General features: G+C 39.8%; 1 protein-coding gene across 3 annotated transcripts in view; it reads right to left on the bottom strand.

Annotated features, from left to right (window-relative positions):
• The window catches only part of JADE1 (jade family PHD finger 1), a 506,990-nt gene that overhangs the window by 267,997 nt on the left and 221,923 nt on the right, over window positions 1-17,070 (bottom strand). For 2 of the 3 annotated variants that reach the window (XM_057310064.1, XM_048212307.2), the window contains one exon: window positions 1,150-1,260. The exons of the other annotated variant lie outside the window; for it this stretch is intronic. In XM_057310064.1, coding sequence (XP_057166047.1) covers window positions 1,150-1,164 — 15 coding nt within the window. In that variant the 5' untranslated portion in view covers window positions 1,165-1,260. The remainder of the gene's footprint in view (window positions 1-1,149; window positions 1,261-17,070) is intronic. 3 annotated transcript variants of the gene reach the window in all.

The following is a 17,070-nucleotide window of genomic DNA, read 5'->3' as shown; positions in this document are numbered from 1 at the left end:
CTTGGTGTCTCATCGTCTTCTTCCTAAACTGGCTTCTGTTCTCTCTTCCATCTACCTCATTTGGTGACACCACTGTTCAGGCAGTTGTTCAAGCTGGAAAGCTCAGAATTCATTCTGGACTCCTTTCTCTCACTTATTCCAACATCCAATCAGGCCAATTTTCAAAATGCCAAACCAAAATAAGAGCCATATTTTTTTCTTTTACAAAAAGACAAATAGACTATATTCGCTGCCCTTTTCCTTGATGGTGTCAGTATGCTATCTCACAGTTGTTTTAGGAAAAACAAAAAACTTATTCAGGCCCCTCAGAGTAAAGTTAACATTTTAACAAGTGAGGAAATAACTACATTTCAAAAGAAACTCCTACTGAAGAGAAATTTGAAAATAGACATTTGGAAATGTTTCCATCATTTTGAAATGTTATTGCCAAAAATGATATAAGGGTGTCACGTGTACAAATATTTGTATCAGAATGCTTTAAAGACATGGCCTTACATCGAAAACCGGGGATGTACTGTATGGTGACTAACATAATATAATAAAAAATCATTATTAAAAAAAAAAAAAGAATGCTTTAAAGACACGGGATACAGAATTTACTAACCTATTTTTAAAATTATTAAACAGAAGTTCAGCAGATATTGAACCTGTTTTGTTAATACTACGAAAAATACGTACCCCCTCCAATTAACTTACAAGAACAACTGATTGATACCTGGGATAAAGGAAAGGTACTAACTTGCATTTCAACAAAAATGTATGCGTAATCATAGCACGGAACTGGAACTGAGCCTCATCATTTAGGAATTATACTTTCACTGGGAGTTACATCATTTTAAAAGGCTTTTGGCATCTGCATCAGCCATTAAACCCAAAAACTGAAATAAACTTAGAGCAAGACCTACATATCATAGTATCACAAGTATAAACCAAGATTTAAAAAAATAGACACACTAAATCATGAGGTTTTGTTTATCATAAATAAATAAAAATTACTCTAAATGTTTTAATCTCATTTTTATCTCATCCTTTTACAATTTCCATTTTGAAGTATGTTTTTAAGTGGGCACAATATATTCATGCAGTAATAAACATGTAACTTATTTGAAAAATAACTACATTGGGAGTGTGTGGCTGAGATTTCCTTACCCACAGGATGCCCATCACTGCTCTCTGAAGCCAGAGGAATCGCCATAAAAAGCACGTGGGCCCACAGCATGGAAACTCTTCCACGGCTTCCCAGTTTACCCAGCTACAGTCCTGTCATGACCAACAAGAGGGGTGAAATACACTCATGGAGGTGTCCTATCCCCTGGGTGTATGCAGATTTGATGAAACCCCAAAATATTGATAAGGAGATAAAGTGCAGAAACGATTTGTTAATACAACATCTACTAGCTTGCTGCTTGGATGAGATGAGCAGAGAGTTATTCTCAAGCCCTGGCTCCCAGCCCTAGCTCAGTCCCTTTCTTTCTCTACCTCTTTCTCTCAAGAAAGCATATGGAATGCCAGTGGGGGAGAGTCACCATATTATAGGGATAACCTTGAATTCGCTCTAATTTAAGATTTTTAAGGAGTAAAGCCATCACAAATCGAATACTTTATTATTAGTAACACATTATTTGGCTGCTCCCTGGTGAGTGAAAAAGCCTCTTACAGCATCAAATCTCAAACCTTAACAGCGTTCTTGACCCTGTTGTGATGTCTCACCTCCTAACCTAGGTCTCACACTTTATACTCTGTTGCCCACATACCATACTATCTCTTACCTTTTTCACATAGTCCCCTATGCCCAAAATGTACTCCACTCCCCATTCCCATCTAGCTAACTTCTATTCTTCTGTTAAAACTAAGTTCAGGGGCGCCTGGGTGGCACAGCGGTTAAGCATCTGCCTTCAGCTCAGGGCGTGATCCCGGTATTCCGGGATCGGGCCCCACATGAGGCTCCTCCGCTAGGAGCCTGCTTCTTCCTCTCCCACTCCCCCTGCTTGTGTTCCCTCTCTCACTGGCTGTCTCTATCTCTGTCAAATAAATAAATAAAATCTTTAAAAAAAAAAAAAACTAAGTTCAAACCACCTCTTCCAGGAAGTCTTCTCTGACCGACTGCAAGCTACCTTTGCTGGATGGACTTCCTTTACGTTCCTGTCATACTCTTTTCGCATGGCTCTCTCACTTCACCAGAATTATCTATTTATGGGTTGGTCATCCCCACCAGACTGTGAGCTTTCTTTTAGGCCAAGGATGGAGGCTTAGCACAGTGCCTGGCATGTAGCAGGCATTCCATAGATGTTTGCTGAATGAGTGAGAGAGTGAGTGAGCAAGTGAATCACAGAGCATATGTAAGCCACTGGATATTTAGGACTGACAGAATCAAAGGTTACTCTAGTGACAAAACATCTACATTTAATTACTGATCCTTCATTGCCTAAGAATATGACTCCAATAAGAAATTTTCCAAAGAATAAGAAATTATGAGGAAAGCATAATGGGGGAGGTGAGGTCAGTGAAAAGACAGAGGAGAGGAGAGGACCTTGGATGGGGTCCCTCATCCCACCCTCCTAAAAAAGGCCACTTCTCCCCTTCACAGGTATTACCATGGAGCAAAGACTTCTGAGGTAATCTGTGGCTGGAGAGGTTTGGAAACCCGGGGACTGTCAGACATTAACCCTGTAGTTGCTGCATTGTCCAGAGGTCTGAGGGATCCCAGAGAAGGCAGGAGGTATGGGCAGTAGAGAGGGGCACTCAAGGAACGCCCTACTGTGGCTATTTTCCAACAGGTATGAGACTATTTCAATTTCTTAACAATTGGTATAGCCACACCAGTGACTATCAGCTTAATATCAGGTTGCCTATAGTTAAATCAGGTAATATTATCTATACTTCTGCATGTCCAGAGAGAACAATGGCTCCTTTAAGAGCTGAGGGGTTTTATTAGCTCTTGATACTTGAGAACACGTTCTCAGAACTTGGGTGGATAGAACAAGCTCTAAAAGAACACTGAGTGATTTTTTTTCCCATTCTTTTTGTTCCCCTTAAAAACTTGCCCATAATTGTGTTGGGTAGTTCTGCTCTTCCCCTTTGCAATGAAATGAAAGCTGATTCAGGCCTTACCATGTGAGGAACTTTTAGTCACAACAAGCAATAGTTTTACATTTATTTGCATTCTATGATTCCTCCTTTGTGTAACTGGAAGAGATTTTGATTCAGTCCTTAACCTAGTTTTTACAGAGCCTCTACCAAATGCCTCAGACCCAAACACACTCCATCATTCTTGGCAAAATAAATGGGCTTTCATCAGAAATGATCAGTTCTCCTCCCAGACAGAGTTCCTATGATTCTAGCACTTGATGGGGTTTTTTTCTTCCCACCTAATGGATTTATTTCTCACTTGATTGTCCCTTCCGCATTAAGTATAAGCTGCCCTTTCCCACACAGAGCTCACTCAGTGTTTTCATTTTCTAGGACTGATTCACTCTCAGAAGTGAAAGGTGGGGAGCTCTGAAACCATCTCTGAAATGACCCAAAATAGCTGCAGTGTGCAAAGCAGCTGATTAAATTATTTTGAAGAGCTGATGAATGATTTAAAAATTTCTGCACTGAATGCAATTACCAATGTTTTTCAAACTGCACTTTGAGGCCACCTGCATCCCAACCACTCTCATGTTTGTTAAACATGTCAAGTCCCAGTTTCCATCAAAGGACTAAATTTTTCATGGTAAGGGCCTGGAAATCTGCACTTAAAAAAAAATTCTAATAAAGTATAATATACATGCAGAGAAGTACACATACCCTAAGTGGGCACCTTGCTGAAGTTTCACAACTAAACCCTTCTGTGAAACCAGTCCTCAGATCAAAAGCCACAATATCACCTTTCCAGGTTGTTGCCTTTCAGTCGCAACCTATTCCCCTAGTCCAATGTTAACCATTATCTTAACTTCTAACGTCAGAGATTAGTTTCAACTGTTGTTATTTTTTGTGTTTTTTTGGGAGGGTTTGGGGGTACTGTCTATAAATCATACAGTATGCATTCTTTTTTTTTTTTAAGATTTTATTTATTTACTTGACACACAGAGAGAGAGGGAACATAAGCAGGGGGAGAGGGAGAGGGAGAAGCAGGCTTCCTGCTGAGCAGGGAGCCCAATGCAGGGCCCGATCCTAGGACCCTGGGACCATGACCCGAGCCAAAGGCAATGACCAACAACTGAGCCACCCAGGCACCCCGAATTGTATAGTATGCATTCTTTTGTGTCTGGCATCTTTCACCAATTGTATTTGTGGGATTCATCCATATCGCTGCATGTAGCTATAGATTGTTCATTCTCTTGGACTAAATGGTATTTCACTGTGTGATTAGACCTAAATGTATGTATTCATTCGATTTAAATCTAAATTACAAAGAAATACTTCTACAGAACCACCAGAATAAAAGCTAAAATTAAAACAGAAGAGAGGATGTGGGACAACAGAAACTCTTACACACTGACAGAGAGACCATAAATAGCCACTCTGGAACACTTTGCAGCAATATCTACTAATGCGGAATATATGGCTAGCTGGTGATGCAGAAATTCCACTCCTAGATACATGCCTGACAGAAATATATACATGTGTTTATCACAAAGACACAAACTAAAATGTTCATTGCTGTTCATAATAGTCAAAAACTTGGTACTACCTAACAGTCCATCAACAGTTGAGCCACATATACATTTTTAACAAGTTCACCAGTTGATTCTTACGCACGCAGATATTTTGAGAATCTTTGAATTTGATATTCTGAAGATTTACTTTGAGAATAAGCCCAGGAATTTCAGCAATTATCAAAATCCATAAGGTCAATATGTTTGAATTTGTCAAAGAAAAAAGGTACTTTTTCATCATTAAACTTACAACTGGGCTTCAAGTAGAAGTTAATACTTACGCACCATATACATCCCCGTTACTTTGAAAACTGAGCACTTCAGAAAAGAATGTTTCAAAAAATGTGTTAAAATTTTAATTGTGTTTTCACAGCCACGGACTTAGGGCAGCTGCTGCTACTCTTCAATCACACTATCACTATTGTGAATGAATATTTCATATACTGCTGTTTTCCCATGAAGTTCCTTTGATTAAATAAAAACTGGGATTTGTAAGCTCAAGAAATAACTGAAAAAACTCAGTTCTTAGAAACCTTGACAGGAAGCAATTGAGCAGACCCTTACTCTTCAGTCAGACTTAAGAGTTTATTGTGAACTGGTGGCAGTGACAGATTTGAATCATCACCTGCGTAAGGGACTACCCTTAAAATGAGCAGCCTTAAATAACATACACAAAACTCAATAAACACTCCTAAGGAGGTGGGAAAACACCCAGGAAGTAAATCATCTTAAAGATAAACAAAGAAACAGCCATTCTTATTCCTCAGGATTTTCACGGACTATAAATGGTCTAAATAAACCCCCAACGCAAACTATTTGGAATCACCAAATGTTTAGAACTGAAAAAGACCCTAAAGGACATCTACAAAGAGGAAAGGAGACACTTACTGTGGATATAATCAAGTAATCAAAATTATACATGGCTGTGATTTTAAAATAATTCTCTATAGCCAACTTCTTAGGCACTCAATAAAGCGACTAAATTTAGACTATGCGAGTATCTTCGCAGTTACTAAAGAAGCACAACAAACTTAGGAAAATTTAGCATCTCCAGGTGTAAGCCATGAACCTGCCCTTCTTTTAAAACTAGAACTATCACAGATATTGTTCTTTTTGTTAGATTTATAATGGACGATGCGGCGGTAACCTTCCAAATTACAAGGTGCAAGAGTCTACTATTAGGCACCAATATCTCAAATCCAAGGTTCAGAAGGGCCCAGTGGTATTTAGAACAACTACACCCTTGAGGGGAAGTGTGTGTCAGGCTCAGCGGGTGAAATGAAAGACTACTGTCCCTGGGCCTTGGCAAACAAACGCTATGTGCAAGTGACGGTGACATGACAAATACGGAGGAAGAACTCTGACTACACCAGCAGGAAGTTCAAAGGCTGAGAGTAAAGAGGAAAAAAACCAAACAAACAAAACCAAACCCGTCCCTCCTTCCATCATTAATCTGCTTGGTCTCAAGAGAGATGGCAAATAGTTACAATATCAAGAGGCTTATTCACTTACAAGAAGCAGCCCATCTGAGAATATTCATCTAATCCACCCTAAATTCCAAAATGTCACTTCACTTGGCCCTTAAGATCACACTTAACTTTCCAGGCAGTGGAGTTACAAGGAAGGTGGTGGGAGTAGGGCTGGAGGTGATGATAGTTGGCCTGTGCACCAAAGCACTGGCAAGTCTGAGCTTTGGAATGTCCTCTCTTGGTGACCTCTGAGAACTCCACCACCATGTCTTCATGATCTCTAGAATGAAAGCCTCAAAAGGTGCTGTCAAGTAAAAGATTCTCTTTGTTTTGGTAGTTTCTGTAGAGAAAAGAAGTCAACTCTTTTTGGAACAATGGAATGATTTTAAATATGGTGACTTTTGTTTTTTAAGTTGGAAGCTAACCTGGCAGTTAGCTGTTCTTTGAGACAAAAGCTTTATCCTCATAATTTAGTTTACTTGGACTGCACAGGACTTTTGTAATTAAAAAATGGTCTCCAACAGTGTTACTAGTGAACTCACTATAATTTCAGGTTTAAAATACAGCTTTGCCCACAGACAGCAAAGACAAACGAAGGACAGCAGCTTTGGCTCACTGAGGTCCTCCTTCTCTGAGCAGGAAGCAGATCCTGGCACACTTGGGTTGTTCCATGCTTCTGAGCTCTAATTAAGTCCACCTGTACTTCTCAAACAGAGCTGATGCGGCTGCCAGCAGGGTGAGGCCAAGCATTGGTGCCAAACAGACTTTGTTGTTCTACTGCTTGCACCCCATGCTTAAGGCCATCCTGGCACTACCCTGGCCAAGGCTCTGCCTCACCTTCTCCTTTTGGATCAACCAAGAAATCCAGTTGGGAAACCCCTTATATTTCTGATAAATAGAGGAAACTTGTGGACTGTCTGGATGAATTCCCACCAAGGCCACCCTGGTGTGGTACTGATTCCCTCACATATTTGTGTGATATTGGGAACTGAGCGAAGGTACACATGGGCCAGATACACAGAATATGAGCTCCACAAAAGCAGGTGTTTCTGTGTACCTTATTCATTTCTACCTCCCCAGGGCCTAGAATACTGCCTGGCATGTAATAGGAGCTGGATTAGTGTTTGGTGGGTGGTGGTGCTGATGCAGAGAAGATGAGAGTATGAATCAGCAGGAAATCAGCAACATGGGTCTGGCTCTTATGCACTAGAAGTAAGAGAAAGGTAGCTGCACCAGCAGAATTCAACACCCATCACAGACTTTTTAAAAACTAGATCATCAAGGTAAATCCTCCCTTATTAGTGTTTTGTTGTTGTTGTTGTTGTTGTTGTTGTTAATTTAGCAAATATTTATTGAGTACCTACATTATACTAAGCACCGTCTGTCTAGGTGCTAGACATACCACAATAAATAAGACAAATCCATGTTTCCATAAAGTTTACATTCTAGTAGGGAAGACAAACACACAGGTGTTTTGAAGAGTTTTAAGTGCTAAGAAGTATATAATTATTAAAAGAATATAATTATTAAAACAGGACTGAGTGATGGGAGAAGAGGAATGCTATTGCTTCTGCTAGGATAGTCCAAGAAGTCCTCTCTAAGGACCAGATATTTGATCTGAGACCTGAATAATGAGAAGAAAGAAGCCAGGGGGCCTTCTGGCAGAAGAACATTCCAAACAGCCAGATCAAAGGCCCAAAGACACAGGTGCATTGAGAAGGTTGAAGGACAGAGTATGTAAGTGGACAGAAGCTAAGGACGAGAAGGGGGAGGAAGGTTGAGGTGTGGGTCCTTGTAGTCCTTGGTGAGGAGCTTACATTCTAGTTTGAGTGCAAAGAAACCATAAAATGAATTTAAGCATAGGAGTAGGCTGATCTTTACTCATTAAAAAGATCTTTCCTGCTGCTGTGTGAAGAATGGCTATGGGGGGAACCAGAGAGACCAGTTAGGAGATCATTGCTATGGCTTGATTGGGCTGTGGCAGTGGAGGTTTTAAGAAATGGTCAGCTTCAGATACAGCATAGTGCAGCAGGACCTGCTGACGGATGGCAGGTGAGGTAGGAAATAAAGCGAGGGATGAAGTGTGACTTCTAGGATTTTGACTAAGCAATTGAGTAGATGATGGTGCTATTTACTAATGTGGGGAGTTTGAGAGAGGAGCAGGTGTATGAGGTGGGTACAGAATCAAGAGTATGTTAAAAAAAAAAAAAAGAGTATGTTTTAGCCATGCTGAATTTAAGGCTGACTGTTAGACATTCAAGAGTTTCATGATGGCAAGCAATAGTTGGATATACAGATCTAAAGGTATGAGCACAAACAGGGCTGAAGATAGGGATTCAGGAGTCATCAGCATATTCATGGTATGTAAAACTCTGGGTCTAGATGAGAGCACCCAGGCAGAAGAGCTTTACAGCAAGAGCATCTTCCGCCGTGATGACCAGTTCTGGGGTTAGTGGAGAGCTCCACAGCATCCTCCTAGCTCATAGTTAGATTTCTTTCAGACACATTCTTGTTTCTCTTGTTGATGTAATGTGAACAAATTAGGGAAAATTATAGGGACAAAATATCTGATTTACATGAAACTTCAGGAATGATGAAAGTTCCTTTTTAAACTAGATAATCTAGAGGGCAAAGCAGCAAAATATAAAAGCAAGCACAAATAATCATTCTTCTCTAACTGGTTTCAAGTCTGTTTTCTTAGTAAAGCTAATGCCATGTGAAATGCTGGGGGTGGAGGTAGAAAAGAGCCTCCAAACATTCCTTTTTAATGACACAATTTTCTAGCCAAAGAATCAAGACATCTTGGACAGCAGGACTTAGCAGATAAGGAAAAGGGCAAACCATTAACATTTAGGTAACATAAACACAGAACCTTTTTGATTTTTTTTTTTACACTTTAAAAATATTCCATTCTGAAACCTATGATACTTTGTTCCAAATATATTTGATTTTCATTTTAAATTGTAAGGTCTCATTGTATTTATTGCCATAAGCTTCAAAGGCACATCTGTAATTTTGAGAAGAAAACTAAAGCTTAAAGTTCTATAACAAATAGATCTAGTTTTCTATTTTGCCACTGGGAAGCGAGGCAGACTGCACATTATGTTTCATAACCAAAATCCCCCAGAGTCCTTACACAAAACCTAAGCTGTATACATGACTCTACTTTGAAACAGTGGAATCTTGGGGTGTAGCCAACGTTCACAAAACAAGTCAAGGAATTTCCCATGATGCCAAGGACTCTAGTCAGAGTTTGCAATATATGGGGGACCATTTTTCCCTCTTACCCATTTCAAATATAGACAGAAAAACCAAAAATAAATAAATAAATAAAATAAAGAAGAGGAAGAAGTAGAAAGATACAGAGAAAGAAATGGAAAGAAGGACGGAGGAAGGAAGGGAAAGGAAGGAAGGAGGGAAGGAGGGTGAAAAGGGGGGAGGAAGGAAAAGATGAATTTATTCCTAGAGGTCAAAGGAAAAGCTTAGTTTTTTCCTGGAATCGTTAAATCTTGATCCAAGGGCAAAGGAAGTATATGGTTCCTCTTATTTTACACCAGAAAATAACATTTTTCCTGATCCTTCGCTTTAAAACCACTGCAACATGAAACTGGATCTAAAATCCTTTTTTTTTTTAATGTTATGTTAGTCACCATACTGGATCTAAAATCCTAAGTTTCACCTTGAATTGAGAATCAATCTGTATACTTTGTTTTTCCTCATGCCTTTCTTTTATTGAAAAGAAAAGGGAAGAGAGCTATTGCTTTGTACATCCTTACTACAGTGCCATACTACTGCTAAAGGGTTAAAACAAGCATCCCCACCATTTTCTCTTGCTCTCAAATGGTGTCTCTTTGAACTTGGCCTTGCCCACTGCATCCAATATTTTTAACCAAGTTTTATCAATCTACTTTGAAATGCGCCTGCTTTTCTCCACTTTCCTCTCAAACATTATACTCACTACAACTAGAATTATCTTACTAAAGAGCAAGCTCTAAACACACACACACACACACACACACACACACACACACACACAATCATCTCCAAAATTAAAAAAACTTAAAAAATAAAGAGCAACCTCTTTCATGCCTCTTTACCTTCGCACACATTCTCCCCTCTCCCATCATACTTATTTGTTTCACATGCCTGTGTTCCTCATTTATGTCTTTCATGTTCATACTTTAGTCTAGCATCACCCCTAAAGGAAGAGGTCACAACTAGAATATTACAATTTTTCCCCCAATTTAGGTCTTTAGAAGGTTGATTGTATTAATGGCCCTAGTACTTCACTTTTGCCATGTAACTTAGCAGTGCCCTCACACTCTGGGTGGAGCATTCTGCCCTACTCTTCTGACTCTGGGTTCTGATAGGTGACTTGCTTTGGCCAATGTGATGTAAGCAAACGTAATTCAAGCAGAGACTCTGAAAGTGCTTGCACATTTCCACTTGTATTCATGTGCCTCTGCCATTGTTACGAGAACATGATCTGACTAACCTACTGGTCAATCATATAATAGAGCCAAGTTGCTATGGTCACCCAAGCTAGGCTATCCTAGAGCAGGTCACCAATCCTCAGACATGTGAATGACACCAAACTAAATCAGGAGAACTGCTGAGCCATCTCACAACGACTGCATTTTCAACAAGCAAGTGCAGCCCAGAGCATTGAAGCCCAATGCAGAGCAGAGTCAAGAGCTAACTCAGGGAGTGCCTGAGTGGCTCAGTCGGTTAAGCATCTGCCTTCAGCTCAGGTCAGGATCCCAGGGTGCTGGGATCAAGCCCCGTATCAGGCTCCTTGCTCAGCAGAGAGCCTGCTTCTCCCTCTCCCTCTGCCCGCCCCCCCCCCCCCGATTGTGCTCTCTCTGTCAAATAAATAAATAAAATCTTTAAAAGAAAAAAAGAACTAAATCAGGGGTTAGCCAACACTGTCCCATGGGCCAAATCTAGCTCACCACTTGTTTTTGTACAGCCCATGGGGAAAAAAATCACAAGCCATTCAATTTCATGGCAGAAAAAAATATAAAAACCATTTCATAACATATGAAATAATATTTCATAACATGAAAATTACATGAAACACAAATTTGAGCATACACAAAGTTTTACTGGAATATAGGCATATTTATTCCTTTATATATTGTCTATGGCTGCTTTTGCACTACAAGGACAGAGTTGAGAAAGTTGTAACAGAGACTGCATGTTCTGAGAAGCCTAAAATATTTACTGTGTCGCCCTTTAAAGAAAAATAGTGCCAAGCCCTGAACTAAATAAATATTTATTGCTGTATGCCCCTGGGACTTAGTGGTATTTTGTTACACAGCATCACTATAGCAAAAGTTCATTGACACATTTTGTCCTCTGGAAGCTAATTCCTTTCTCTTGTCCCCCCAGCAAAGAGTACTGGTGGAGCAGCAGAGACCCAGGGTCAGAACCAAACTAGTTTCCTCCTCCTCACCACCACAGGTATGGACTTCATGACTTAGGGGCTCCAAGAGCACAGAGCATCAACCTCTCCACCACAGTGACCAGTGAGGATCCAAAAGGCCCCTTATCCTCCTGACAGCACCACAAAATCTATAAGCCAGAGATTCCTTCCAGGGCCAGCTGCATACCCAGAGGTGGAAATCTGAAAGATTAAAGGAAACTGAGTATTTACTTAGATTATTATAATGGATTAAGTTTACCAAATTAGACTAAAATTTAATTCCCACCCTGGAATCCAGGAGTGGAAACTTGGAAGTAATATTATTTTAATTGATAAAGAAAAATTAAGAAGTTACATTTTCTTATCTCTCGGTATAATATGAATGAATTTTGCAAACCTGATATGAATTTTTGTAGAATGAATAAACAGATGGTAAACTCCCCACCATATTGCCATGTACTCTTCCCACCACCTTCTGGCATTTCTACCCAGTTAAGGTATTAGTCCAGAAATAACTTATTCCTCCTTTTGAACTGCCTTCCAACTTCAAGGAGCAAGGAACAACTTCCAGGTTTAGCTTCCTTCGTTCAGAGATGCCTAAACACCCTCCTCTTTCCTCTGGTCCCTTGGCTCAGGAATCTAATAGGTGGTCTCAAAGTCTTAGATAAATTTACATGAAGCAGACTGGCATCCTCCAGGTTAGAGAACTCAGATCTTTCAGTAGACTTTGGCCTTAAACCTGTACTGAATATCTTCTGAGATTATAATGAGGCAATGTTTTCCCCAAGAGGAGAAAAAGTCAGATCCCACATCTGGAGTTTGACCTTTGTGCATGTTGTCATTTCACCCACCACAGGAAACCTTTCTGGGCTGGGCTGAAATGTGTAACTTCTCAACAGTGTGGCTGGTAGCAATCCCACCCAGCTGTGTGGAACGGGAAGTGACAGGGCAATTAATATTCTGTTAAAACTTCAGGGGGCTACCCTAAAGCTGGACAGATTTCAGGCTGACTCATGTTAAAAGCAAACATGGTATTGTCTGTTCACTTCTGCTGACTCACTTGTCAGCCCTAAGAAATGTGTACCTAGGCAGAGCTGCAAAGTCTCGGATCTGCCTTTCTAAGGTGTTACCCTTCAGTGCCAGCCATGTCCATTTGCTTTGTGGTGAAGTTTCTATAATGAGCCATGGATGTGTGAAGGACTGTTTTATGGAGGCAGATGACCAGCCTCTTTCCTGCATTGGTTCATATGAAAATATCAAGGACAGCAGCACAACTGACATTCAAGAAGAATCACAACAGCCCTTCTAAACTAGAAGGGAGGCTTAGAGATCAAGCTAAAAGTACTTTCCTAAGAGAGGGTGGGAGGGTGTATAGCAGAACAGGTAAGAGCTTTGAATCAAGCATCCTGAATTCATGACCCATCTCTGCCACTTGAACTGGAATTCTAAATAGGAAGCTAATGTAGCTATTAAGTAACTTTAAGCAAATTCCTCAGACTCTCTGAGCTTTGATTTCCTTATCTATAAAATGAGGAATAATTATAGCACCCACCTCTTTGAGCTATTGTGAGGATTAAAGGAGATAAAGTATAAAAAGAATGCAGTACTTGGCACAAAGTGCTCAATAAAGAGTAGCTATTATTAAGGCTGTTGAGACAATCCATGGAAACCTCTTTCCTGGAAACAGGATAGATCCCCCATGTGTTTGGTATTAGATGGGTAAGGGGTAGAGGAATATCACTGCAAGCTGGGTATTGATGGAGGTGGGGAAGGAAGACAAGGAATAGTTGCCCAGGACAAAGATGGGTCCTGAGTATCTTGAGGGGCTATGCCTTGGGCCCCAGGTAGTGAAGAACCCACCTTTTGTACTAGCTTTAGGTCTACTGAAGATAGTCATTCTTTTTTTTTTTTTTTTTCAGACCCCTCTGATTATAAGTCTTTGAAGGCTCTGCTCAGATTTCCCTTTAAGGGCCTTGTTTAAATGCACACACAAGGCAGCACAGACAAGTTTTAAAAAAAAGGCCAGCCAGTAATGGCATACAGAAACTGATACTAACATGATACTGTTAAGTGCACTCTTTTTAAACCACTAATTCTTATTCCACAGAAAGTGGTCTTTATGTCAAAGTCCTTAAGAGGTCCAACAGCTTGTATAACTAGCAAACCTCATGGTTAGTTAGCAGCTTTCAGGACTTGGATTCCCGGTGATAAACAAAAGAATTCTGAAGGCCACAATCCATAAACTCTCCATAGAAACATATGGAACTACTTAAGGAGGTTGGCTCAGGATTGTTGTTTTGAAAACAAGTATCCTCAGCCAGAATCTCCACTGAGTGCTATTTATTGAATGGTTAGAGAAGGGCAAGACCCCATGGGCCCTGTAGGGCTGCTCCTCAGCAACCTCAAACATTTTGCAGATATTGCTGTAAGCCTCCAGATACCTGGGAAAGAATACAAAATTCTGTACATTTGTATCCATTCCACCAAAGGCATTGAGAACCCTGCACTCCTTAAATATCCTTCTATAAATCTCTGATTGCAAGATTTTATGCCTCTAATTCTCTCATTTCTCACTCTCAGAACTTTTGTGATTGTAACCCCTACCAAGATTCAACAGGCCACTCTGTCCTTTGTATCTTAACAATATCCATCCAAACTTCTATTATATGATAGATGATTCCAAAGCTAATATCCTACTATTAAACTGTAAGTTGTTGGAGAACAGCAATTTCTATCTGCTTCTCTTCTATAGCTCCAGGATTTGGCTTAATAGGTGCTTGATGATATTGCTGTATTAATAAAATCTAATTAATTAGTTAAGATTACAAATTAGTGAATGAACTAATTAGGCCATGGCCACCCTGACCTTTTGAGTTGGTGGTAGAGCCATGGTTAGAACTAAAAATTCCGATACTCACTATGATAAGCTACTTCACAGGCACTTCCAGGAAACCCATCACGTGATTGTTCTTGCTCTTTGATGGCAGATTATGTGGCCACAAAGATGCAAATATAGGATAGCTTTGGGATCCATTGGTCAACATACTTCAAAACAAGGACGGCCAAACTTTCTGACTTGTCCTGTTTGAGTAATTTGTCTTGTCCCTGAACAATACAGATTGTTTTTCTGTCTCTCTCTCTTTTAAAGTAGTAAGGAGGACTTTTTTCCTCATTATTAAATTATTACTCAAGGTATTCTGTTTTAGAAAAATGCAGGCTAAGATAAATCTCATGACAAAAACTAGAAATGCTGCATAAAATATAAATTTTAAAATGTTTTCTATTCATAGCCAAGCTCTCAAGAAAGAAAGAGAAATCCTCAGGCACCAGAAACAAAGAGGTAATTGAAAACAGAACAAAGTTTCAAAGTGTCAGCTCATGATGTGGCTATATTATAGTGACAGAGGTTTTATTATTGATCTATTCACCTAAGGACTTGGAATTTCATGCTCATGTGGGGATATAAGGTAGGCACTGGGCCCAAACAAGCAAGGAATTAGAACTAGGAACACTGCATAAAAGCTACAACCCTTAAAGGCCTGTACTCTACATGAAAGAGTAGCTTAAGTAAAAATCCAGCCATTAGCATAGGGAGATATCAAGAAAATTAAAAATGTAAATAGATGAGTTAAATAGCAATTAGATACAGGAAGGAAATTTATAAACTGAAAAACAGATTTGAGGAAATTATCCAGAAGGCACAAAGACATAAAGATCTAGGGGCGCCTGGGTGGCTCAGTCGTTAAGCGTCTGCCTTCGGCTCAGGGCGTGATCCCGGCGTTCTGGGATCGAGCCCCACATCAGGCTCCTCCGCTAGGAGCCTGCTTCTTCCTCTCTCACTCCCCCTACTTGTGTTCCCTCTCTTGCTGGCTGTCTCTCTCTGTCAAATCAATAAATAAAATCTTAAAAAAAAAAAAAGACATAAAGATCTAGAAAATACGAAAGATTATGAGATATAGAAGATGGAATAAGGAGGCCCAACATATATTTAATTCTAAAAAATGGAGAATAGGAAAAAATGGCACAGAGACAATCTTTGAAAAAATAATGGAAATTATCTTAGAAGAGATCTTAAATAAATGACAAAAGGGCATATTTTTAAATTTTTTAATTATTTTTATTTTTTAAATTAAAAAATATTTTTAAAAGATTTTATTTATTTATTCGACAGCGAGAGAGAGCACAAGCAGGGGGAGTGGCAGGCAGAGGGAGAGGGAGAAGCAGGCTCCCTGCTGAGCAAGGATTGGATTCCACAACCCTGGGATTATGACCTGAGCTGAAGGCAGATGCTTAACCGACTGAGCCACCCAGGCGCCCCAAAAGGGCATATTTTAAAATTATTAATCTGTAGGTTTTCCAAAGCACCGACCCTTATAGAAAGAAATACTAAGGATATACTCACAAAGAAGAAAACTATAACCAAAATAAAGAAATGGAATGCAAAGAGCAAGAGTGCTCAGAGTAATTAATAAACATTTGGGTAAATTTAAACAAGCTTTGCATTAGACAGGGTTCTCCAGAGAAACAGAACCAACAGGATATGTGTGTGTGTGTGTGTGTGTGTGTGTGTGTGTGTGTGTGAGAGAGAGAGAGAGAGAGAGAGAGAGAGAGAAGAGGACATTTATTATAGAAGTCCCATAAACCACCACCTGCAAGCTGGAGAACCAGGAAAGCTGGTATAACCAGATGTAATTCAATCCAAGTTCAAAGGCCTGAGAGCAGATGACTAATGATGTAAGTCCCAGTCCCAGGACCCTTCCCATGGCCCAAGAACAAGGAGCCTGAGGGCAGAAGAGGACAGATGTCTCAGTGCGGAGAGAGAAAGAACTTGCCCTTTGTCCGCCTTTCTGTTCCATGCAGGCTCTCAGGAGATTGAATGATACCCACCTGTACTGGTGAGGGTGATTTTCTTTATTCAGTCTATAGACTCAAATGCTAATCTCTTCCAGAGATACCCTCACAGACACACCTAGAAAAAATGCTTTACCAGCTATCTGGGCATCCCTTAGTCCAGTTAAGTTGGACACATAAAATGAACCATCACAAGTATTGAAAGTATTAAATAATAAGAACAAGAGTAATAATAGTTATAAAGGTAATAATAAGTCAGCACCCAGCCATGGAACAGGAACTGTCCTAAGTCTTTTTTTTCTTCAGGCTTTATTGAGGTATAATTGACAAATAAAAATTATATGTATTTAAAGTGTACAACATAATGATTTGATGTAAATATACTTTGTGAAATGATTACCACAATCTGGTCAATTAACACATCCAGCACCTTACACAGTTATTTTTGTGTATGTATGTTTGGTGAGAATGCTTAAGATCTACTCTCTCAACCACTTTCAAGTATATAATACAGTATTATTAACTATCGTCACCATGCTGTACATTAGATTGCCAGAACGTATTCATCTTATAACTAAAGGCTTATACCCTTTTGACCAGCATCTCCGTATCTCCCACTTCCCTGCCTGCACCAGTTCCTGATAATTGGCAACCATCATTCTCCATTGTTTTTATGTGTTTGACT

The sequence above is a fragment of the Ursus arctos genome, unplaced genomic scaffold (genome assembly GCF_023065955.2).
Source record: "Ursus arctos isolate Adak ecotype North America unplaced genomic scaffold, UrsArc2.0 scaffold_11, whole genome shotgun sequence".
Lineage (NCBI taxonomy): Eukaryota > Metazoa > Chordata > Mammalia > Carnivora > Ursidae > Ursus > Ursus arctos.
This window is presented reverse-complemented; position numbering and strand designations above follow the sequence as displayed.